This window comes from Rhizophagus irregularis, chromosome 9 (assembly GCF_026210795.1).
Source record: "Rhizophagus irregularis chromosome 9, complete sequence".
NCBI lineage: Eukaryota > Fungi > Glomeromycota > Glomeromycetes > Glomerales > Glomeraceae > Rhizophagus > Rhizophagus irregularis.
In genome coordinates this window covers 1511524-1536845 of record NC_089437.1, presented here as the reverse complement: position 1 = coordinate 1536845, position 25322 = coordinate 1511524, and the positions used below count along the sequence as shown (strand labels likewise).

Sequence of the window (25322 nt, the reverse complement as noted above, 5' to 3'; positions counted from 1 at the left end):
TGAAAAATATCGTGATGTTAATATTGAGGTTGACGAGAACTCGAACGTGCACATATAATTACATCATGCGCTGTTCTCTATATTTATGACGAACCAAGTTAAATGAGATGGATGATCGGTTTATAAAATTATAACTGATAAGATTATTTTAAAATGACAAGAACTACAGAAATTCAAAGGTTTCGGTTGTTAGCAAGCATACTTTTTTAAAATAATTCAGACTGAATTGATACATGGGATTTTTAAATTTTATTAGGGACAAATTTTTTTGAAAATTCTTTTACAACATTTATTGAGAAATTTGCAAATTATTTGTACTTTAAGTATTATATTCTTACATTTACAAATAAAATTTATTTATAATTAAATAAAAATTTTAAATATCTTAACTTGTTTTTACCTTCAGATTGGTGCTACATGAAACTTATTGCAATTTGATTAAAATTCTAATTTGTATTAAATATCACATGTGCTTTTTTACCTTTAACGTTACCGTGAGCCATTACTATATAATTATATCAAAATTCTCCCTAACTAAAAAGATATATAATGTAAATTTTTTTTTGAAAAAAATGTCTTTATTAATGCTGATATATATAGTTGTTTAGGTAATAGTAATATGCATTATGCGAAAATACATTTACAAAATTTACGCGTGTAGAGCCTCATTGTGACGCAGCAAGAATCATAAAGCATAGAAATTTGAATATATAACTTCTAAAAGTCACTAGGTAGACGTATCTTTGGCTACTTTCGGAAATTAGTTTTGAATTTCATTTTTGACTTTTTATTTTTTTTCATTAAAACCACCTTAAATAATCGGAAAGACGATAAATTAGTTTTATATACATGTACTGTACGATATTGTAGTATCAAACAAATTTTTAGAGCCGTTAATAATATGTCTAGTATATGATTTTAAAACTTCATTTTAAAAGAAAATTTTAATTTTTCGAAAAGTGCTACACCACAAAAAGACTACCTGATACACTCATTATAAAAAGAAATTAATAAAGAATTTAACAAAAAAAAACACTTTAAAAGTTTTTATTTAAAAATCAAGCTATTTAAAATATCTTTGAAGCAGAGATGATTATGAAAAAAAGAACTTTATTTTTTTTTAAATTTACCTCACGGGGAGCGGTAACTTTATTGTAAAAAATCTGCACCTAGTAGTTTAATCAAAAAAATTTAAGTACAACCATACGCAAAATTTTCATTTTTTTTTTTATTATTATTAGAAAATAATATCTTATTATCTGTTACCTAAAAATAATAATTTTATAAAAAATCTATATTAAACTAAGTAATGAATATTAAACATTTTGTATGACAAAAGATATTAACCCAAATTTATATGTCGTAAAAAGCTAAAAATAAAAATAAAGAACGAGAATATGAATATGCATAATATGCATATGTATATAATACGTTCATTGCAGAAATTTTTAAAATCGAAACCATATCGTGACCAAGTCGAAATTTTATCATAAACCTTATAACCAAGGTTTGGTCACGATATGGTCTCACATCGTTCAAGTCAATCGTATGTATAAAGTTGATGCATATTAAGGAGATCGTCACCTGATTTAACTGGGTCGTACGAGATTAGTCACATATATATTAGAAATATATTAAAGTTGTATTTAATATATATAAAAGTTATATTTAATGCATATAAAAGTCATATTTAATGTATCGTAAATTTGCGTTTACTTTATAGTTAACATATCGTGAAGTTGCATTTAATTTATATACAAGTTATATTTAACATATCGTAATATTGCATTTGATTTATATAAAGTTATATTTAACATGTCGTAAAATTGTATTTAAAGATCAAATTAATTTTTATTTTCAATGTCGCAAATAAATCATAAAAACTCAACTCTAATTAAGAAAAAAAGTATTCTATTCTAAATCCAATTGTATGTAAGTTTGTTGTTCTAAATCATGAGTAAAATGAAATTTTTTTATGAACAGTCATTAATAAATAAATAATAAACATTAAACGGCTTTGAAAAAATATAAATTTCGCATATACAAATCAAATTCTGCCGTAATATCCTTAATGTCGCAATCTTAATGCCATAAAATGTTCTAAAAATAGAAAAATTTAGAAAATTAAAAATAAACGCTTCCCGTCCTCCTCTAATTCTCTTTACCTCATCAGCACAAAGTCTAATTCGTCCATTTCAACCCCAAAAAGCTGGCGTCTCTATTATAAAAGAAAAAGAAACATTAGTAAACGTTTCTTAAAAATAAATTTAAAAAAACACCACTCCCAATTTAGCCGTCAAGCTAAGTCCATTCCAAGAGTCCGGTGTCTACAAAAGAAGAAAGAACGTTAAAAACATTCCTTAATTAACATATACCACCCATCCCATTTACCTGCTGGTTGTCTCATTCGTCCGGGTTTGGGGTCCTACAAAGAAAGTGTATTTATATAAAAAAAAAGAAATAAAAAGAAATTTCGGTTAAAAAACTGAAAAAGAATAAAAAAAAAGAAAATTAAAAAATGGTGTCGGTTTAAAAAAACTGAAAAAAAGAAAATAAAAAAAATTTCGGTTTAAAAGAACCAAAAAAGAATATAAAATTTCAGTTTAAAAAACTGAAACAAAAAATAAAATAAATAAAATTTGGTTTTTTAAATCGAAAAGAATCTTCTTGTTCAATCAAATCACATATGTCAATATCGATCATTCTTAAATATTACGACATCTTTAGTCGTTTGTTCATCCAGATTTCCTAAGTAAAGAAGGGAAACGTTAATTACGTTCCCTGAAAGTAAAAAAATCAAAAAAAAAATAAAGAAACGAACTTACCTAGTCGTTCTTTTATTCTTTTAAACCCTGGTCGTTCGTCCGTCCAGGTTTCCTAAAGAAAAAGAAGGGAAACGTTAATAATTACGCTCCCTGAAAGTAAAAACTAAAATAAAGAAACGAACCTACCTAGTTCGTTCTTTTATTCTTTTAAACCCTGGTCGTCCAGCTTTGTCTGTTCATCCAGGTTTCCAAAAAAAAAAAAAATTTTTAAAAAAAATGTAAAAATTTATTTTATTCGGAACAATATGTGAAGATTATTGGATCAGAAGATTTTTATTAACGTTAAGGATAAGACAGTATCTTTCGGTTATTTTATTAGGAATAAAGTTGTAATATTGTTCGAAGTCAATAGAAATATGAAGTAGTTCCTAATAAAAGAAAACTACTTTGCTTTTAAAGAATAAAGATAAACTTTTAAGTCAAAGTTATTTCTAAAAAACGTGAAGATGCGAAGCTTATTTAAACTTTGTTAAACAATAGAATAAAAAGTATAAAATCGACGTATGCAGATTGAATTGCATATCATTACTAATTTAGGTCAAATTTTTCCTAAATTGGCCGAATTTTTGGAGGTTATTTTGACTAGTGAACCGTGTAGTTAAATTACTTTCTGTAAAAAATAAAAAAAAAGTAGTTAAATTACTAAATTTACACTACAAAACTTAACTTTTGGGGTTAAAATTTACACTATAATATAAAATTTAACTTTCAATTAAAAAAATTTGAATAAAAAAATATATATTTTCATATAAATATATTTTGATTAATATATTTTTTCGATTAAAAAAAATTAAAACCTTTCTGTTTCAAAGGTAACATTATCAATTTACCAAAAATATTTTTAGAATTTTTCATCTATTTCTTTTAAGGGATCCATTTTTAATTCTTTAATAATAACGCAATACAAAACAATTCATTAGAAACTATTGTCACTATTTATGGTAAACTATTGTGCTAATCATTATGAGTTAAGAAAAAATATCAATTAAAATAATACAACGTAATATTATTGAACAATTCGAACAATTGTTTATTCTGATTATTCTAATTATTATTAGAAATTGGTTTGTTACATATAGAATTCACATGATTAGGACACTGAATTTATGATGATTACTAATTTGGTCACAAAATTTACCACTTAAACTACAGTTTATTGCTAGTTATATTATAAAATTAATTTAAATATAAAAATAAAGTAATATACAAATATATTATGAAAAGTTCTTTCCTAACTATTGCAAACTAAACAAAAAGAAACTTTAATTTTCTAGTAGTTAAACCCACTTCTCCTAACTACTTATAAGTCTAGATTAATCCAAGTCTTCTAGAATCTAACAACCTAAAAAACAAAAAAAAAGAAACATAAGAATGTCAATTAGGAGCCAAACTTCCCCTGTAATCATTCAAATCTCCAAGAGTTGGCATTTTTAAAGTTTGGAGTAAGAGTAAAAGAATTGACCCACGAAAAAGAAACAACCCACGAAAAAGAATTGACCCACGAAAAAGAATTGACCCATGAAAAAGAATTAATCTACATAAAAATAATTGACTCACGTTAAAAGAACTGACCTATGAAGAAGAATTGACTCACAAAGAAGAATCAACCGACAAAAAAAAGAATAAAATATAAAATAAAAGAATATTAAAAAGCCTAAAAAAGGGGAATAAAAAAAAATTTTTTTTAAAAAAGGAGGGTAACAAAGTTAGGAAAAGGACGATGAGTAAAGTTAGAAAAAAAATTTTTTTATAAATGGTGAGACAAATGAAAGGAAAAAAGAAGAAATTTTTTCTTTAAAAAAAAAAGGTGCGAGTGGGAAATAAATATTTTTTAAAGGGGCGACGAAGCTAGAAAATAAAAAAAGAAAGGGGGAATAAAAAAAAGAGGATGACAAATAAAGAAAAAGAGAGTGACAAAATAAGAAAAATAAAGGAAAGAAAGGAAGATCAAAATCATATACTGTATAAAAAAAAACGTATCACAAAAAAAAACAATCACGTGATCGCATGTTATGATACGGAATGACGATAAAATTATTAGCTAAAAAAGATCAGTTAATTATACGAAATCTATAAAAACGTATGCCAAACGTATACAAGACATAACAGATTTTTTATGGGGTATTGAGATCTATAAAAGTTTAGTCTATTTATATCTTATTAATTTTTACAAAATGATATTTTTTATAATTTATTAAAGTTAAATTGATTTAAAAAAAAAATAATTAATTAATTAAAATTGTGATTCATCGTCAAGTAATATTTAATGCATCAATAAAATATCTTGAATTGATTTTTTCGGCTAAATTTTGATGCCAATTACCATCTATTTACCACCTATTTACCACCTATTTACCACCTATTTAATAGCATTTTACAACTTCGTAAAGATATGTTATAGTCAATTTCACGAGATCATTTGGTACCACATCGTCACATGTTGGATAATAGATCGTTGTGATTTGATGGCGATTTCTTAACTGCATGGTAACAAATCACGGGTTTCTGCAAAGTTATAAAATTGCCAGAATTTTTTTGACTATAAATTGAAAGCTTGAAACTTTTGTTAGTATTTTTATTGATCGATTAAAATGGACCGTCATGTGATACATAAACTGACTTCAATAGACTAGTGATTTAAGTTCATAATAATGTCGTAAAAGCTTATGTAAACCCTAAGGTGGGACAATAGGTTTGACATAATCTACTATAGACTACACCATATAATTTCAGGTAATGATTGAAGAATTAAGGCCCAATTTCTCAATCGGCCGATATACAGAAAAGATCAAACAAGTAAAGACAAAAAATAAAGTAAAAAATTTAATAATTTAGTTTATATACGAATTTCAATTAAATAATAAAAATACGGTACTTGTACAGATTTCTATTTATTCTATTCTAAATGCTATGAAAAATTAATTTCATTATCATAATATACTATATAACTCTTCTCTTATATAAGTTGAATATTATACTTGAATCAATATTTATATTGGGGGCATTCCTAAATTCCCTTGTCGGTGAGATGATTGTCGGCGAAACACTTGCTTACATTTAAAGTTAGGGTTAGTAAGAAAATTAAGGTTAGGATTAGGTTAGGGTAAGTGGATTAAAATTTCTAAACTGTCAGTGATCCTGTCGGTGAAATGATCCTATCAGTGAAATGATCCTGTCAGTGATGTAGGTGATCCTGTCGGTGAAAATGATTGTCGGTGATCATGTCTGATTGTTGGTGATCCTTTCAGTGAAATGATCCTGTCGGTGAAATGATGTCGGTGATCCTGTCATTGTTGGTGATCCTGTCAGTGAAATGATCCCGTCGGTGATGTAGGTGATCCTGTCAGTGAAATGATTGTCGGTGAAATAAGCTAGACCCTTTATATTGACAGAATTTTTCTCGTGACTAAAATTTTAATATGTTTAGGATTTTCACTATCAAATATTTGTGGAAACAGCATTAAATTTAATGAATAGAAAAACTAGCATCAAATACATATTTTTCTTATTTTTCTTCATGAATATATTTATATTTAGCAGGTTTTTGTACAAGATTTACATTATTTTTACGCATGTGATCTTAAAGTATTATTGCATCAAAATTTGGACGACTTAATGAATAACTTTTCTCTGATTTAAAGATATCAAGATATTGTAAAAATTCAATTTTCATTTTGCTTTTTAATCAACTTCTTTGTAAATCATATCATCTATTATTCTATTTTCTGGTAATCTGTTTGACATATTTGGTTAGCAACATTTTATAATTTAATATTTCATAATTAAAAAGATAATTATTATTTATCATTATTGAGAAATAAATTTCATCTTGACAATAAGTTATTACTTTTAAAATAATTGTATAAATATAATATTTTTTTTTGTGATAATAGAATAATTCAAATTCAAATAAGAAGATTTGTACAACATTTATCTACTAACATAACTTCTGTACCTTATCAAAACTCTCAACAATTTCTCTTTACATTAGAAAGTAGCTTTGATCATTTACCAACAGGAAATTTTGACAAAATATATTAGTATAAATATTTTGCAGTTAGTAGGATAATTGTTAGTAAAATATTTAAACATAAAATATTGTAATTTAGGCCGGACAAAAAAAAAATTTTAGATTCATAAAATTTTAAAAATGATACAGGGACAGTTTTTTATTATATTGAATTTTTTTATATGTATTTTTTTTATTGTATATAATTAGTACCACGAAATAAATTGATATAAATCATCAGATCGTTTAAAATGCATAGCGATAATCTTTTTTTACATTTCTAAATATTGCAACAATTATTGTATATGTAGAATATCATTCCGAATCAGTTTTTACCTGGGAGGACTTCCAGTTGAGGAAAACATGAATATTGATGAATTTATCAAGATGTGGTGATACATGAAATAGGCATTTTTTAGTCATACGAGATTGTGAAAAAAAAGATAGGAAGGATAAGATGTAAAACATGGGAGACTGCAATGAATATGGAAAATATGTAATAATGTAATAAATATACTAGTAGTTATAATAGCACATTAAAATTTATTATCAAATAAACAATGAATTGCTTATGTGAATCATATGTAAAAATCACGTGAAAAAAATTAATATAAAAAGGAATCCAAAAATTGATACGTGTTGTGATACCTATTCCCGTGATAAGTCACGTTGCCACCATAGATATTGACAAAATAATACTTTATTAATAATATAAATAAATACAATAATATGCTTGGTTTAATAATATTAAATAATAATTAAATATTTATCCTAAAAATTCAAAATGCAATAGTTTCCCCATATTAGAAACCTTTAATATCATTAAATTAATTAATGTGGCACTTTTTTATCATAAGAGAAAGGCAAAAGGAATTGAATTATTACTATTCTAAAGGTAAATGGTAATTATTACTTATTTTCGAATTCTTAACTTGGTTTTTTCTGGCTAAGTCAAAATCATCTGCTATTTAAAAGAATTTTATATATAGTAACCTTTAAGGTACCTTTAATCGCATCCTCACCAATTAAATTTATTTCATGATCTACATTATAATTACCTAATATCTTTTATCACTTGACTCAATCTACTCGTTTAACGACTTTAACGTCATCTCGGACGTTACATTTGTGACGTCATACAATTTTTAAAATACTAAATTTTTATACACTAATTCTAAATTTTCTAGGTATATTACGGCATTACAGTGTGGATCTAAAAAATTTTTTTGCCCGGTCTTATACTCATTTTTTTAAATTTAATAATAGTTACACAATAATTTAAAATGGCTTTTATATTTAATAATTAGGCCAACAGGCTAAGCTAGTTGGATTATCTGTTTAATGAGTCTTCATTGAAAAAAAGAGAAGGGAAGGAGGCTAAAATAATTTACAAATTTTTTAAAATTATTATTAACTGTTTTGAAAATAAAATATGAGGGGTGAGTAAAGATAATTAAGAAAAGACTATAAATTTTCATGGGATATTTTTATAATAAAATTTTTATTTTTATATAAATCAAAATTTTGAGAATGGCGAAAGATTTTCTGAAACAGAAAATCAATTGGCCTAATCTTAGGTGAACTCTATAATCATGTTTATTATAAATAAATATTATATTATTATAATTTTATGCTTATATACTTTGCTATATAAAGCAATTTATGTACTATTAAATTAAAATCTAATAATTTTAATTTATAAAATTTATAATATTATATAAATTGGTATAACTAACTATACATTAAAAAGGTATTGCATTTATTCAATATAAGATTTAATATATTAGTGACTATATAATTTTTTATTTACTTTTTAATATTTTAAATTATTTCATTATTTTGGTTAAATTATTAATTAAAGAATAATAATCCTTTAAAATTTTGTAAATTTTATAATTTGAAATTTGCTTGTAATATCTTTAAATCAAATCTATTATTAATTTCTTTTTTTTTTGTCACCAGAGTTAAGTGTTGAAAGATTTTAAAATAGGCACTTCTAAAGTGTGTATTCTTCAAGAATCTATTAAGAATAAACGGAAACATCATTGTCAATTGTAAACAGTCTGACATCATGAAACTGTCAAAACGTGTTTGGCAATTTTCGCCAAGTCTTTGGATACTCAAAGGACTTTCAGACTGGGATAAATTCCGATTTGCCTTCTGGTGAAAGTGCTTTGATTGTAATCCTAAGAAATGATTCCATCCATTTATTCAGTATGATATAAATATGTCCTATCAATTTACATTTTAATGTTTATTATATGATAATTGCTTACATAAACTATGTTTCAACCATATATTTTTGTATAATTGTTCTGATTATTAAATAAAACTAGTAATAATGCACTTTTTTATAAATTGTTATTCTTCTTGTTTATAATAATAGATAAAATATTATAGTAATATTATTCACTATCTAAGTTGTTAATTGATGAGGATTCATCATTTTTTTTTGGGTTTAAAGGTACTGTTATTTTTATTAACAGTTAATATTTAAGATTATTTACTTTAATTGAATACATTATATTTATAAAATAAAATCTATTTTTAGCAAAGTTTATATATTCATATTTGATGATAATCCAGTGATAACACATTATCTATAAAATGATTTATAAAGAATATGTTTTGCAAATTTAAAAACAGCATATTTAAATTAAAAAAAACATACTACGTAATTAAAATAGAAGGTTATATAATAAAAGAATATTTGAGTAATAAAGATGAAGCTTCACCTTTTTTCAAGTATTAGAAGTTATTAAATATCAGATTTATAAGCTTATGATCACATTAATAAAATACAGTATGTTAATATTTGCATAGACAGCTTTGTTCCAATATCTTGCTTTGTCCATTGTTACACTTTTTGAACATTGATTATGATATCATTAAATTAAATAAATTAAGTTAATTTTGATAGTAGATTAATAATTTGAAAATAATACAGTATTTGCACTATTTGTATTAGTTTCTTTTTAAGTAATCTAAGTTTGTATTAATAAAATTTATAGAAAATATAATAATGACATTCACTAAGTACTTATGTATTTTATCATTTACTAATTGTGTATTTAATTTTTTTTTCTTTTTTTTTTAAAAAAAATAACATTAGTTTGATTCCACAAAACACCCCATTATATAAAATATTTATTTGATATTATTCTCTAATTATACACTGTATATAGGATTTATTTCCATTAAAGTAAATAAATGTGAATAACAAAATTCGGTCTCAATTCTTGTATTTAAACCCTTAATAAATTTTATTATCATACATTTCCATTTACGTATTGTTTAATATTTATACTTCAATTGGAAATTAATGGTAATAAGCTCTATTTTAAGCTATTATTTATAGGATATTTTACAAAATGGAATGAACAAAAATTACAAAATTTTATTTATTTATTTATTTATATAGAAGAAAATGTCAGAAAGCTTGTGTAATGTTTTTTGATGTCCAGCCGGGTCTAAAATAGCATGTGCATATTCATATTCCTTATTCTCTATTTTTAGCTTTTTATGTATGAAAGTTTTAAAAAATTCAAGGATGTAATAAAAAAAAATCCTATTTTTGCGCGATTAATATTTATTACTTGATTCAGTGTAGATTTTATTATTTTATAATAAGATATTATTTTTCTAATAATTATAAAAAAAAAGATTTTGCGCAAATAGTTAAACATAAATAATACAAATGCAACATTTTTTTTATTAGTAATAAAAAAACAATGTTCCTAATAGCTTTTTGAAAAAAAAATTCCTATTTTTTTTTGTTATTTTTTTTTAATATTATATAAATTATCATGATTATGTCTTCAAAATTATCAAATTATCTCTAATACAGACGAAGATGGCGAGAAAATGAATATAGAATAAAACAAAGAGGATGAGAAAGAAGAAGATAAAATTAATCCCAGACGAAGAAGACGGCGGAAAAAAGGTGGACCTTTTAGCTCCAGACGAGGATGATAAGTTAGTTATTCATTCAGTAAATCAAACACGTTGGAAGAGAAGGGCTGAAAGAAAAGGTATGTAAGGAAAGAACGAGACAAGAAAAGTGTGAGGAGAGAAGAGCGAGAGAGGGAAGAAAGATAAGGGCAAGACAAGCCACACCAACAGATATAACAAACTGAGAAATTTTATCTATAATATATCAATTTAATCGAAGAACATCAAACAAGTAATGTCACTGCAATCCAATAGTACATAGGCTAACCCTCTTACAGAAAAGTTGGTTTCTCCTTAATATTCTCCCTTAGTTCCTCCATTATTAGTCCTCTACAAGTAAAAAAATAAATTATGGGATAAATAAAAAAAAAATAATAATGAAAATAATAAAAATAGAAAAAAAGTCAAACAAACATGATATAAAAAAAGATAAAAAAATATTATGGATATTCTGCGGCATTCCTATAAAGAGTCAATTACTATTGACGTGTAAACACATTTCTTGTTATTATATGTTATATATAAATTTAAGTTCCATTTGTAATTAAATCTTTAGAGAAATGTAATTTAAAGTAGGATTTATTTTTTATAAATACTTTTATCAATATAACCGGACTGTTCAATCTATTCATTCATTTAAATCTCGTTACTAATCTAATTAATGCCCATGCGATCAAAATCTTTTCCAATTCCAATTTTATACAAAAAAAAATATTTGTCGACAATAAAATTGAAAATTTTATCGTGCCTCTTCCACATTATGCCTCTTCCACATTATTAATAACTAATCCTCGTAAAGAAAATAATCAAATAATCAAATAAATTATTAATTGAACGACTAAAACCGAGTTAAAGCGGTTAATGAATTATTATTATTATTATTTTTTAAATCAAACATTATAAGTTTCTCCCAATTATAATGTGTGGAATTTTTTAACAACCAAAATTTCTTTAGCAGCTTAATTAATTAGCTAGTTTCTTGTGACATAGCAAAAATATTCATCATTAGTTACGAACTATAAGTAAGAAAATTAATTTACATTTGTTAACTAGATGAGAGAGAAATGGGTCAGAAGCGAGAAAAGTTATAATTAAGAATGTTATAAAAATGAAATTGGAATTATCCTCCAAAAAAAAGTAAGTTTATTTAAAATATACAGTACAAACTAAAATAAGAATGTTCAATAAAAATTTACAAATAATCACGTATAAATCATAAACAAAAAAATAAATTTACATATTTTAAAGAATTTGGAATACTTCATAATCTTCTACTGTAAATTTTGCTTCAGTATCTCTTATCTTTTTTTCGTAATACTTTTGTCTACACAAACTTACATTAAAATCTCCATACGGTGAATCTGATGAATGTATTATAAGATCAGAACCAAAATATGGACCAGCATTTGGATGATAATTTATTGCATAATTCATTTCCTTTACATTACTTAAAATTGCATTCTTTAAAAGGTTATTCTTACTCTTAAAAGAAAATATGAAACTATATTTAGTTTGACCCCAAATATTAGAAGATTGCCATATTAAAGGATTATATCCACCAAGAATTTCTTCTACCCCTTTTACTTTAATAAAGGTAACAGTATTAGGTTTATTATCACACAATTCATGAAATTTCTTTGATGTGAATCCATTTCGACTCCCTCTTAATAATAATTTGAATTTGTATGGTAAATATAATTCTCTCAAATATGAAAAATTACTATTAAAATCAATTTTATCGATCCATCTTGAAATAGTTGAAATTATATTTAAATTAATAATCTTCGAATCAATAATTCTATCAATTTTTAAATTTCTAGGAAATGGAATATTATCATTAGGGTTACTATCGGAATCCAAATAAGAATTTAATAACTCTTCATAATGTCGTTCTTTGAAAAGGTTTTTATATGGACGAATTTTTTGTGAGAATTCGTTAGATGATAAACTATGAAACCTGATTATTGGAATACAATGTTGTAAAGTACTTTTCATCGCTTTGAAATCATTGTCAGTCCAAGTATCAGGATCTGAGATTAGAGTTTGATTTCGTTCAAGACCCCATTTTAATACATGATCCCAAACTTCAATTTCTTTCATTTGTAAATCATCCCTTTTAATAAGTGAAACTAAAGAATTTTCTGGAAGTGAGGTGAAATCAAGAGATTTAAATACTTTTTCAGGAGATTTAACCATAAAATCTGTACAAAATTGTTGAAGTTTAAATAGTTTATTAGATTGAAAACTTATTCGATGTGTAAGTTCAAAATGTTGTTCCATCCACTCAATTTTATTTTCTATAAAATAATTTTGTAAATAATCAACTAATTCTTGAAGGTAAAGTTGATCAGCAGCGGCTAATATTTTAAGATTATCTGAAGTACTTTGCTCATTCAAAGAAAAAATGCCACCATAGATATATCTATTATACAAATTATGATAAATTTTAAGTTATGATAAATTATAAATTGTGGTAAAATAAATTTAATAAATTTACTTACATCAAAATTTTATGAAAGTTTTCTGGTGATATATTTGATAATTTAATATGAGATAAGGAATTGTTACTTTTCTTTTTATTGGATGATAAAATCTCTTTTATATATGGAGAACGGTAACATAAAATATTCATATGTGCACGAAAGTTTTTTATATTAGGTTCTTCTCCGACTTCAATTAAAATATCATAATATTCATTATCATCCAATAATTCAGTAAGGTTTTGACTTAATTTCGAAAAAAATTTAGACATGATTTCAATGTGAAAATTTAAAGTGATCATCATCGTTAGCGCCTCATTTATGTCGTAATATCTTTTTTTCCCCTCTATATAAGGTTAGAACTTAGAAGACTGATCATGTCATTATGTAATGTCAATCGGGAAAATTAAATATATCAAAAAAAGTTTTTTGTATAATGAATGTGAACGTATAATATGAATAAATTTTATTGAAATTAACTTAATAACTTGTGAAAATACTAACTTAAATATATAAATCACGGTAGTCACTAAGATGAGGTGATAGTGACTAAAACTTTTGTAAATTTTCTTAGGGCACTTGCATCATTAGTTGGCGAAAAAAAGAGAGAAAGTGCAAGTAACGAAATTTCATTTGTTCTAATGAAAAATGAACTTGCTTTTGTCGAATATTAATATTTAAACCTTGTTCAACAAGTCGTTTATAAATTTCACGCGGTAATAAATCTATATTATCCAATATAAATTGTTTGATTTCTGGTGAAATTGAAGTATCTGCTTTTTTTGGATGTAAATGATGTTTTATTTCTATATTAGATGATGCAAGATCTTCAAAAATAGTAATCTTAATGCAGCCGTTACAAGTATAACGATGCATTGATTGCCTATCACGATGTTTTTGAGAATCTGGATGTTTTTTTTATTTTTTTGGCCAAACCTTCCCATTGAGAACAACGATAAAAATAAGTTATTGACTTTGACTTGTTTTCATACATGTGATGATATCTTAGATTGTTTAAACCAAAAATAAATATGTTTGAAAATTGGTTTATTGTAAAATAAATAAATTAAATTAAAAATCTATTGCATTTAAAATAAAATTGCCTTACATCCATACATAATCATCTATATCTGATATCATTTTTATAATGTGGTTAGCCCTATCCTTTGAATTTCCTTCTAACGTAACAATATTTATAGTACAAGAAAACGCAAGCTCTTGATTTCCTATATTTTCTTGATTTTCAGATTCTTCTTTTTCAAATGCATCAAGAATCTTCGGTAAAAATTCATATAATTCGTTTAATTCAATTGATATTTGGTTACCAGTTTCGGCATTTGTCTGTTGTTTATGTTGTTGATAAGCTTTTTTGCCTTGTTCGCGACATGTAATACAATATTTGTATGATTTTTTACTAGTAATAAACACGCTTAAAGGAAGATTTCTCTCGCACCCTTTGCAGTATTGATATTCATTACCAATATTATTATTGGTTCTAAGAGGTTCCATATTACCGTTACCTATAAATGAAAGAAAAATAAAATTACTAAAAAAAATTACCAAAAAACAAACTTGGAAATATGGCTTTCAAGCCAAATAAAATTTGGATAAAATTCTATAATACGATTTCTATTTAAAACACAATGTACTACTACAATAAACTTTATTTAAAATACGAAAAAAAAAAGATTTTCTGTGTACACATTTTCTTAACTTTTAGTAATTAAACAAAATTATATTCATATTATGTGGTAAACTTTCATATTTCTACTTACTAATATAGTGTTTGCTTTCTCTTAATTGCAAAGAAAAAAAGCTTGAGAAAAAATTTTTCTTTAAACGAAATATAGAATAAAATAAAAATATACGTGTTACAAAATAATTGTATCGGCATATGCATAAGCCACAAAACAAATAACAACGTCATCATAAAACACGTGGGGGTAAAAAATTTGGTGGTAATACTGGGGAAGATTCGATCTGATAAAAGCCACACTTTTATTTAAGAGTCACAAAGCCACAAGAAATACAAGGTCAAGAAGCAGATATCGTGATAACTTGTTTTGGATTTTTTAATATAAATAAAACATCTAAGGAATCAAAATTTTTATTTGATATGAATAGATGGAATGTAGCATTAAGTATAATAATTACTACCAATGAGATGCTTAATCCTGATGACATAGAAATATTTGCCGATAAAAAAATAAGTGAAGGATTAGGATTCCTTCACATGGTGAAGAAATGGGTACAAGAAACATCTTCCGTTGTCAGCAATAGTAAAGGAAAAAGAAGGAGGGAAGATGATAATGGTATTATTGAATGGATTGTTGATGGAAGTGAAAAACGTCAAAAAGAAACGAATCTTTAAATTCGAATGAATTGTTTAAAAATAGTTAAAAAAATGTAATTATTTCCATCTTGTATCATATGATTCATTTATGAGGATATTATTTCATCAATAAAAATTAATATTTTGTTGCAAAAATTGAGTAAACATCCATAATTTTACCAAGAAAGAATAAAATCTTAAACTACTTTTCGGTAATAATGGTACAATGAATTTTTAGTTTAAGATATGACAATTGTATCATATTGGTATTAATTTTCAGAATGGATTAGGGAATAGAAGTGATTAGAGGAAAAACAGATAAAATTAGAGCCGTGCCTGGAGATTATAATTTAATTTACATCAAAATATGGACCATGTTATTAACACGAAATTTAAAAATTGAATAATCTGAATAATATTTTTAATTTATAGTATGGATTATATAAAAATCAATTTAATAAATTAATAAAGTAAACAAATCTATTTGTTGCCTTTGGAAAACTTATTGTCACCTGATCACCACGTTGAGGTGCAACATAAAGGAAAAGAGAAACATATTTATATATGTATAATTTTTTCGCATGAGTTAATTTATTACATATTAATATGACCGATATAAATTTCTTAAGATCAAATTGATTAAAACAAAGAATAGCTTATTATAAAAATTATAAATTACGTGAATAAATGTAACACCAGATGGAAGGTCTTTTGAAAAAAAAGAGGGTGAAAAATATTAAGGCGTTAAATGTGCATTTTCACAAAAAAAAAAGTATTTTTATCTGTATGAGTTTAAAATAGATCTTTATTATTAAACAAGAGTTCATGTTTAAAGGGGAGTTAGGACTATAAAATGTAAAATATATGAAATATGATTTATTTTGAACTTGTTTAATGATAAAACATAATGTAAAATTTATAAAAGGAAATTTGATTCTTTCCTTTATAATTGTTTTTATAATTATTAGTTTATTATAATAATGAAGAACTATACTAGGAAAATGGAAAGTTCTTCACGCTGCATAAGTGCATAACTCGCTAGTGCATGTTACAACTGTTACGTGAATAAGAAAATATTTAAATATAAATTATTGTAATTTATTTATCAAAATTTAAATATATTAAACACAAATAATGTAACGTATTTAGCATATTTCAGGGGTCAAATAGGTAGTGTTACACAAATCATGATACATATTCAAAAAAAAGGAAATAAAATTGTCAATTGTGACAAAAATGGGAGTTAAACCTTCGCTAACGCTTCAGACAATAAATCGCTTACAAAATAACGCTGGCCATTTGATCACATATTCGTACATAACTCTGCATGCCTCTGGCCAAACTTTTGTAAGGCAAATATCTTGTCAAGAAATCATCCGTCAGAAAATCGTGCTGTAACCAAATAAATCGCTAGTTTTTTTAAAAAAAAGGCGATTTTTTTGATTTTATATAATGTAAATATATAAGGCTAGGCAAAAAAATTTTTAGATTCTCATGACATAAAATTTTAAAAATGACCTGGCCGGCCGACGTTTTTTATATATGTAAAATTTTTTCATATGTAAAATTTTTTTATGCACATTGGCCAAAAACTTAAAATCATGTGATAAAAATTTTTTTCTACTATATGTATAAAAAAAAATTTCCATTTTTCGAAAAACTAACCCAGCCGGATTATGAGAATCTAAATTTTTTTTTTTTTGCCTGGCCTAAAAGGGAATTTTATATTCATAGTTATGGTAATATATAGTTTTTTCTTTTCTATTTTTTTTAGTAAAAAAAATTTTAAAATAAGATGAATTCTTTGAATTTTTTATAATGATACGAATATAAAAGGGAATCTAATTTCTTATTATTCAATAATGTTTTCTTTTTTTAGTTTGAAATATTTTTTTTTAATAATAAATAGTGAATAATAATAAATAATAAATAATAATAAAAAAAAAATAACAATTTTTTAATTGTCTTATAGTAAAAATAAAAAAAGTAATTCGGATATTTATTGTTTGATAATAGATTTTTTCTTTTTTGGGTAAATTTGTAAAAAAAAGGGACATTAGGGCTAGAACCACTAAAATTCTTATTTTTTTTTAAATTATTTAAAAAAGGAAAATTGATATTTTTTTTTTTAGTTTAGTTTAATTTTTATAAAGTTTGTTATAAAAATTTTTTTATTTAAATAAATAAAATTGATTCTTTTGTTTATTTGGTTTCTGCTTGATCGTTAAATCAATTTTCAAAATTAAAATTTTTTTTTATTAGGTCGGTCGTTATACCGCAAACGATTTGACTTAGGATTGATTTAGTGGACGATATCATAATCGTTATGCCTTACATTCATTAATTTATCGTTTAAATGATTGCGTTAAAATTTCGATATACTCAATTAAATATATATTTGATTTTTCGAAGTGAAATACACCATTTTTTTTTATATAACTTATAACTTCGTAATTGCTAAAATTTATTATTCTATTTTATTTATTTTATTAATTTTCTGAAGTATGTTTGCTATGCCACAGCAGTCTTAAGACCGTTAGTTTTATTAATTTACTAATTTATCAAGATCTAAATGAGTAAATACAAAAATTTCTCAAAATTGTTTCAAAAATGACGTGCAATATTTGTAATGATCTTCTATCATTGCTTGCTTCAAATAGTTTTTACGATCGTTTAAGCTGACATAAATCTTGTAGAAAAGGAATACAATATAATGAAAGATTTAATTGATGGAATCCCTAATTACGCATTAACAAAAAAATATGTTACTGGTATATATAATTTTTGTATAAAAAAAAGATTACCGGGACAGAATTCTGAAACATTATCTATTATTGTCGTTGATACTTAAGAATCATACTATGAATAGAATTATTAAAAGACTATCATGAAGTCTAATGATATGAATTTGGGAAAATAAATTTTAGAATTAAAGTCAAAGGAAAATTATTATTGTCTCATTGCTTTGAAATTTGTAATTGAATATGTGATTATATTAACCGGGGTTTACAATTTAGTGAGCTTTATTTTAGTAAGAAATTTATCATTACAATATTTTTCTTTAGTGCTTTGTTATTATATTACTTTATAAATGTGAGTATTGCGTTACTGATAAGCAACTTTAGTAACTACTATGTAAACTAAAAAGAAAGCAAATTTACGGTACAATTAATTATTAATCAAGGCATAAGAGAGTGAACTGGAAAATGTTCATTAATACCTTATTCAATATTCATCGCTATCTTCATCTGTACTTGAAGGTACTTCATCTCCACTTTCTTTGTCTTCCAATTTTGCAGATTTAATTTCACAATAACCAAACTCTCTACGATAATCAGGTCCATCTTCGCTCTCGCTAAAGTGTATTTCCGTTTCGTGCTCCCTATAGTATTTGTTTCTAGCTCCTTGAATACAATCTGAATTTTTGTATAGACGTCGTGCTTCTCTTCTCATTGCTTCTTGAGCTAGTTTCTTGGAGACAAAGCAGCGACATTCAATTGAATATTCAACAGCTTTATATGGAGAAAAAAACATCGATAAGACCCAGACTTCAGCTGGAGTTTTGGCTGGAATTTTAGCTGGAGTTTTAGCTGAAGTCTTAGCTGGAGTCTTAGCTGGAAGTAGTTAAGAAATGATAAGATAAATTATCAAATAAAATATAAAATACAAAAAACACTTCTAATACCTTTAACTTGCGAGTTCCCTGTTGACATTTTCTTTCTTTCTTTTTTTTTTTTTGTTATTGTTTATTGATGAACAATTTTCGACGGTGATAAGAGATAAATTCAATATATAAAAACAAATCAAGCGAAAAAAAATATCAGGAGTATCAAATCATTTCGATCTTTTATAGATCCTGATAAACGACGTTGTGAAACCTGATTATGCATGTGTTTTTTCCTATAGAGTTGATGAAGCAATAATGACGTAATTAAATATCCCTTAAGATTTTAGGAATCTTACCATTTTGCAGATCATATATATATTAAATAACATATAAATTCCTTAACTTCTTAGCGGTTAAATGATATTGAGTATGATATACCTCCGATGTTGTATAGTATAGTTGACGAAAATCTATACAGTATAGTTTTTATCTATACAGTATAATTTTTTATCTATACAGTATAATTTTTTATTTATACAGTATATTTTTTTATTTATATAGTATAGCTTTTATCTATACAGTATAGTTTTTTTACACTATACTATACAACATCGGAGGTATATATCATACTCAATAACTATATTATCACTTCTTAGTATGCATCAGTTTTAAGCATCTCATTATCACAGACTAATCTCAAATGTTACAATTTGCTAACCATTTTACATATCTTCTATTTAAATCCGTTATGTCATATATACGACAGCATACCTCACTAATTCACGAGTTTTTCTGAAATTTTAGTGTCTCGAGCGTCAGATTCAGTTGTCTCATCCAGTTGATACAGCTAATTACGAAAAATAAATGAAGAGGCTTAATAAGAGACTTTTTTAACAAGATAATGGAAATATTTTTTATGGTAAGTTTATTACCTTAAAACAGAAAAGTTAACCCTCAAAATATAAATTTTCATTGTTTAAATAAACTACATAGAACTTATAAGTCATTAATTAATTATTTATGTATTATAGGTTTTATAAGCCAAACTGAATATTTTATGTTATTTATGTAATAATAAGTTGGAGTAAAAAAAGCAGGTTAACCCAATTATTGGCTCGGCAATATCAAACAGGAATTGTTTGAATTTTGTCTGAAGAAACTTGTCAAATTTGATTATATGAAGTACTGCTAAGCAGAGTTATAAATACTCTTGTTCTTGATTAAAGAAAATTATCAAATTAGTGAGATCGGGTGATTTGTCGATCAGTATGACATAAAAGTTTTCACAACGTCATTATTTGAAGTCTATTTTTTTAGTGAGTATTTCATATGAAAGATTTCTTTAGGTTCCTATTTCGATTTCAACCGATTTACCGTAAGTTTTATTATAGAAATTTGTTTTTGATACTTTGGTTTTATTATGAAGAGAAGATTTATCTTTTTATTATTTAAACTTTTTGGGTAAACAAGGGGTCATTTTCATGGGGGAGTTTGACATACTTTTAAAAGATCTTTTAAGTGAACGTTTTTGTAAAAAAAAATGCTTCAATTTATAAATATACAAATTGTTGATCTCTCCTTTAACAAAAGGAGAAATATGGCATGATGGTAGATGAAGAGGAGTGATGGGATACGAAAAGGAGTGATGAGAAGATAAAGAGGCGTGATGGGAGACGAAAATAAGTAATGGGAAGATCTTACAACATTCAACAAGGTGAGAATGTACATATTTCACTTCGACTATTGGGAGGGAACTTTAACATGGATTATAATAAGTATTGATACTTACTTCCATCTTAGACGGGTGAATAACATATAGCTATATCTATTATATTCTTTTTATTTTTTTATATGTTATTATAAATTTCATTAAAATAATAAAAGAAATGCGCATTACCAGTTACTAATATATATATATATATATATAAACTTTTTAGTTTTGATCATCACAACAAAACATTAATACATTTATTAAAAAAAAAATAAACTATTGTGAAAAGTATGTGCTATTCCCCTAAGGAAATCTATATTAGTAGTTTTTTTGTATTTATTAAATCTAACGAAGAAATACGTAATTCCCTATTTCATATATTAAAAGATATATGTAAAAATATTTATAAAATTTTTATATTTAATTTTATATATGTGTCCGTGAAACGTTTGTCGGTGAAATGATTGTCGGTGAAGTAATTGTTGGTGAGTTAAACGCGACCCGTGTCTGTCAGGATATATGTTGGATAATGTCATATCGGGAAAACTAGCATGTCGGTATAATGTCCATTAGGGAAGGTGTCATGTCGGTAAAATGTTCATTCGGGAATATGTCTTGTCGGGCAATCATCGTCGGGCAAAGGGTATGTTAGGGAAAAAGGTTGTCGGGAAATTGTCCGACATCGTTTACGTGAACGGTGACGGTTAGACATCAGTGATTCTTTTTGTAGTTTGTAGTAGTACAAGTGATTCTTTATTTTATTAAGGCAATAATCGACAAATGTAATTCGAAAACGGCGATAAAACAAATTAATTAAAAAAAAATCAATTAAATTACATTATTATCTATTTTTAAGTCAACAAATTAATTAAATTAATTAAATTACATTATTATCTACTTTTAAGTCTAAAAATTAAAAATTTAATCTATCTATAACCTTTAGCTCTGTCAACTCCGTTAACTCCCTTAGTACCTTTAACTTCCTTAGTACCGTTAACTCCCTTGGTACCGTTAACTTCCTTAGTACCGTTAACTCCCTTGGTACCGTTAACTCCCTTGGTACCGTTAACTTCATTAGTACCGTTAACTCCTTTAGTACCGTCAACTCCCTTAACACCATCAACACCGTTAACTCTCATAGCTCCCTCATAATCGTAATTTGGGTCATACTTGAAATAAGGTGAGTAATCGTAATTTTCGTCACCTTCATTGGAATCTTCAATGGAATTTACATTGGGCTCTCTAGTAGCATCTTTCATATTAACACCATAATAGGGACCCGAATGATACTTTAGGTCTATATCACTAAAAGATAACGATGCAGAACAATTTGGATCTTCAGCCACACATTCCTGAAAGGCATTTGGATCTTGATCAGGATTACTTATATATAATTCTTCACCAAAATGTTTATAGGACCCAATAAGTGGAATTGGCCATGGTGGAGGCAATTGAGGAACTGGATCACCATGAATTACAGTTCTTATTACTTTTAGGTTATCATCAACAAATTTAGCAAATTTTTCATCACCAATTCTTGGTTGACCAAATGTAGCAAGAAACAATTTTTCATTTTTAGCTAATTCTGGCGCTTTATGTATAAGATCTAATGCCGAAAATGTAGCAAGTGCTATGATAAAAAAAAAAAGACTGTTAAAAAGTTGTAATTAAATATGTAATTTTTTTTTGATTTATTGAACTTACCACCACCTAAACTGTGACCCATAAATCCGATCCTGAAATCGGGCTTTTCTTGGATTAATTTTAAAAGATCATCGGTAACTTGGGGTTGAATTTGGTTCCAAGCATTAAGAAATCCATGGTGTACCAAGGTACCAGGTGCAGGTTCCCAAGTATCGTGATAAATGATGAAGTCAGAAATGTAATTTCTAATACTTGTTGGTTCCGTTCCTCTATATGCTACGATAATTAATTGTTTTTCTGGCTCCATGGCTATGTAACCTACATATTTATTATTTTGTTAGTAAACGCAAAAAGTTAACGATGTGTGGCACAGTAATAATATAAAATACCCCTTGTGTTAAGCTGAGGGTTGCTAAAATCTTTAACCAATTGGGTACCCTTAGTTCTCTGACACATTTCTCCACAGTCCCAATTTTGAAGAGGAGCCTTAACATAAGCAGTAGCAGCGTAATTAGCAAAGCTCTGTAAATTAGGAATTGATGTAATGGGACCAAGAGTATTAGGTACTGGAGCGGCTTCGATTAATACTGATAAAAAGATTAAAGAGATTAAAAAAATTAACTTGAAGGATAATGTGTGTTGTAAAAGATGTGAAAAGGAGTTATGCGTATATTTGGTAGGAGTTGCTTTGCAACTTGAAGAAATAATTTGCTGCTGCATTGCTTATTGCTTTACAGAGGAAATATTTTAGTATAATGTTTTAGTGTAAAAGAATGAAATGCTGTCAGATAAAAAAACACGTTCTTTTATACATTTTTTGGAGTTATGATCGCATCTTTATTGAAATTAAATTAATAGTAAATCATCACACTTTTTCTTTATCGACAGATTTGATCAAATACCCTGTAAATAATTTTTAGTAATTGGACACTTTCAGTGATTGGACTCTTCATAGCGAGCTTATTGACTAAATCATTCTTTTTGAATGGTAATTAAAAATTTCCAAGACTTTTGATGATCAACTATTTGACCATCGTTAATATTTGTCCCACATTTGACATGTTAGGATCATTTTGTTTATTATAAAGGGTTAAAATATTGAAGATCTTTTAATGTGGGACCCGATGACCGTTTCGGTATTTACGAATAAAAATACATTTCCGAAATTGCAATTAATGTGGAACAAAATAAAATATTGAATCCCGATGGATAATTCCCGATAATCCCGACATATTAGCAGATGTAATTTTCGTCAATACTGATCCAAATCTAAAGGGGAAAAGAATGAAAAAAAAATTAGCAAAAAAAATACTAGATATGAAAAAAAAATTATTATTGAAAATGAGAATTGAAAAAAAGGTGCTTACTATAACACCGCAACATCAACCCGATTTCTGATTTAGATTTAAGTCTAAAAAAAAAAAGAATAATTTTAATAATGTACTTATTAATAGAAAAATATATAAAATTAAATGAAAAAATTATATAACAAAAATAGTATAGGTCTATTATAAAGGAAAAAAAATCAAAAAAAATTGGTTTAAAAATAAAAAGAAAATTAAAAGAAAAATTTTCAGTTTTAGAAAAATCAAACTGAAAAAGAAATTAAAAAAGAAAATCAGTTTAAAAATAAACCAAAATAAAAATTGAAAAAAAAAATTCGGTCTAAAAATAAACCGAAAAAAACAAAAAAACAAAAGAGTTACTTTGCAGGATTGTTACTACGCAGTTAAGTGATCGCCAACGATTTAGTATCCAACACGTGACGACATGTATCGAGAGCATTGTACCCCGAACAAATCTAAAAACGTGGATTTGGATTTATTAAAACATTACACCACCTTATTTGCGATACGGCTATTAGATGGTGGAAAGATTTGAGGCTATATATACCAAACAGTGGATTTATGAACCTACCAAAACACTTGCAACGCTCGATGCAGATCTTGATTATAATTCCTACGATAAAATTTTGACATGGTCACGATATGGTTTCGATTTTAAAGTTTCTGCAAAGTATTGCGTATTATATTTTTCAAGAATATGATAATGTTTTGTTGGATCTTAATAAAGTTATACAATTGGAACCATCAGGTGTCTAACATATTATCAGTTATACAATGAAAGATATTGATAATTGATTATCTGATGATATATTAGTACAAACTCAACTATTTCATTTAGAATATTTACTGAATAAAATATTTCAGTTCTAATATTAAAGATAGCAAATTACTACCTTTAATTAGATGTAAATATATATATAAAATGTACTATGGAGCAAAGCAATTGTTATACATATATATATCATAATAGGATTTATATTACTTCATATATCTCATATATTTATCTATGATTAAAAGAATACGTGGATTTTTGAATGTTAATGATAGTAATGATTTTTCTAAATGAATTTAGTAAACATACATGTATGTATGAAAGTAGTAATTCATGAATTTCTTAAAGTGAATAATAATTAATATATATTAATTAATAACGGATTATTTTAGAACCACTTTCAATTTCAAGAAAATGATACAGATAGGTAAGTAGGTAAGTTTATATTTCGAAAAATTTAATACGTAATAAAATCATTAAATTAATCAATCCAATCTTATCAGGAAAGATGATATATTTTAAAATGAAGAACTTATTTAGACTTTCCCATATAGTAAATGGTAATAACTAATAAGTATGATTATGTTATTTGGAAAATACTAAGTATTATCTCTTTTTTTTACTATTAAAAAATGTTATGATTCT

The 25322-nt window shown here is 25.7% G+C and overlaps 5 protein-coding genes across 5 annotated transcripts; 1 reads left to right on the top strand and 4 right to left on the bottom strand.

Annotated features, from left to right (window-relative positions):
• Window positions 1-12027: 12027 nt before the first annotated feature.
• Window positions 12028-13537, bottom strand: OCT59_029375 (uncharacterized protein; the record flags this gene model as incomplete). The annotated part of the gene is made up of 2 exons (XM_066143551.1): window positions 12028-13207; window positions 13287-13537. 2 exons carry the CDS (start codon window positions 13535-13537, stop codon window positions 12028-12030), a joined length of 1431 nt encoding a protein of 476 aa, XP_065994660.1.
• An 832-nt stretch (window positions 13538-14369) lies between these two features.
• On the bottom strand, window positions 14370-14774 carry OCT59_029374 (uncharacterized protein; the record flags this gene model as incomplete). The annotated part of the gene is made up of 1 exon (XM_025332626.2): window positions 14370-14774. One exon carries the CDS (start codon window positions 14772-14774, stop codon window positions 14370-14372), a length of 405 nt encoding a protein of 134 aa, XP_025169577.2.
• Window positions 14775-15381: 607 nt separating this feature from the next.
• Window positions 15382-15636, top strand: OCT59_029373 (uncharacterized protein; the record flags this gene model as incomplete). The annotated part of the gene is made up of 1 exon (XM_025327772.2): window positions 15382-15636. One exon carries the CDS (start codon window positions 15382-15384, stop codon window positions 15634-15636), a length of 255 nt encoding a protein of 84 aa, XP_025169578.2.
• A 3186-nt stretch (window positions 15637-18822) lies between these two features.
• On the bottom strand, window positions 18823-19310 carry OCT59_029372 (uncharacterized protein; the record flags this gene model as incomplete). The annotated part of the gene is made up of 2 exons (XM_025333761.2): window positions 18823-19211; window positions 19283-19310. 2 exons carry the CDS (start codon window positions 19308-19310, stop codon window positions 18823-18825), a joined length of 417 nt encoding a protein of 138 aa, XP_025169579.2.
• A 2531-nt stretch (window positions 19311-21841) lies between these two features.
• OCT59_029371 (uncharacterized protein) lies at window positions 21842-23279 on the bottom strand (the record flags this gene model as incomplete). The annotated part of the gene is made up of 3 exons (XM_025308688.2): window positions 21842-22545; window positions 22620-22877; window positions 22949-23279. 3 exons carry the CDS (start codon window positions 23277-23279, stop codon window positions 21842-21844), a joined length of 1293 nt encoding a protein of 430 aa, XP_025169580.2.
• Window positions 23280-25322: the final 2043 nt, after the last annotated feature.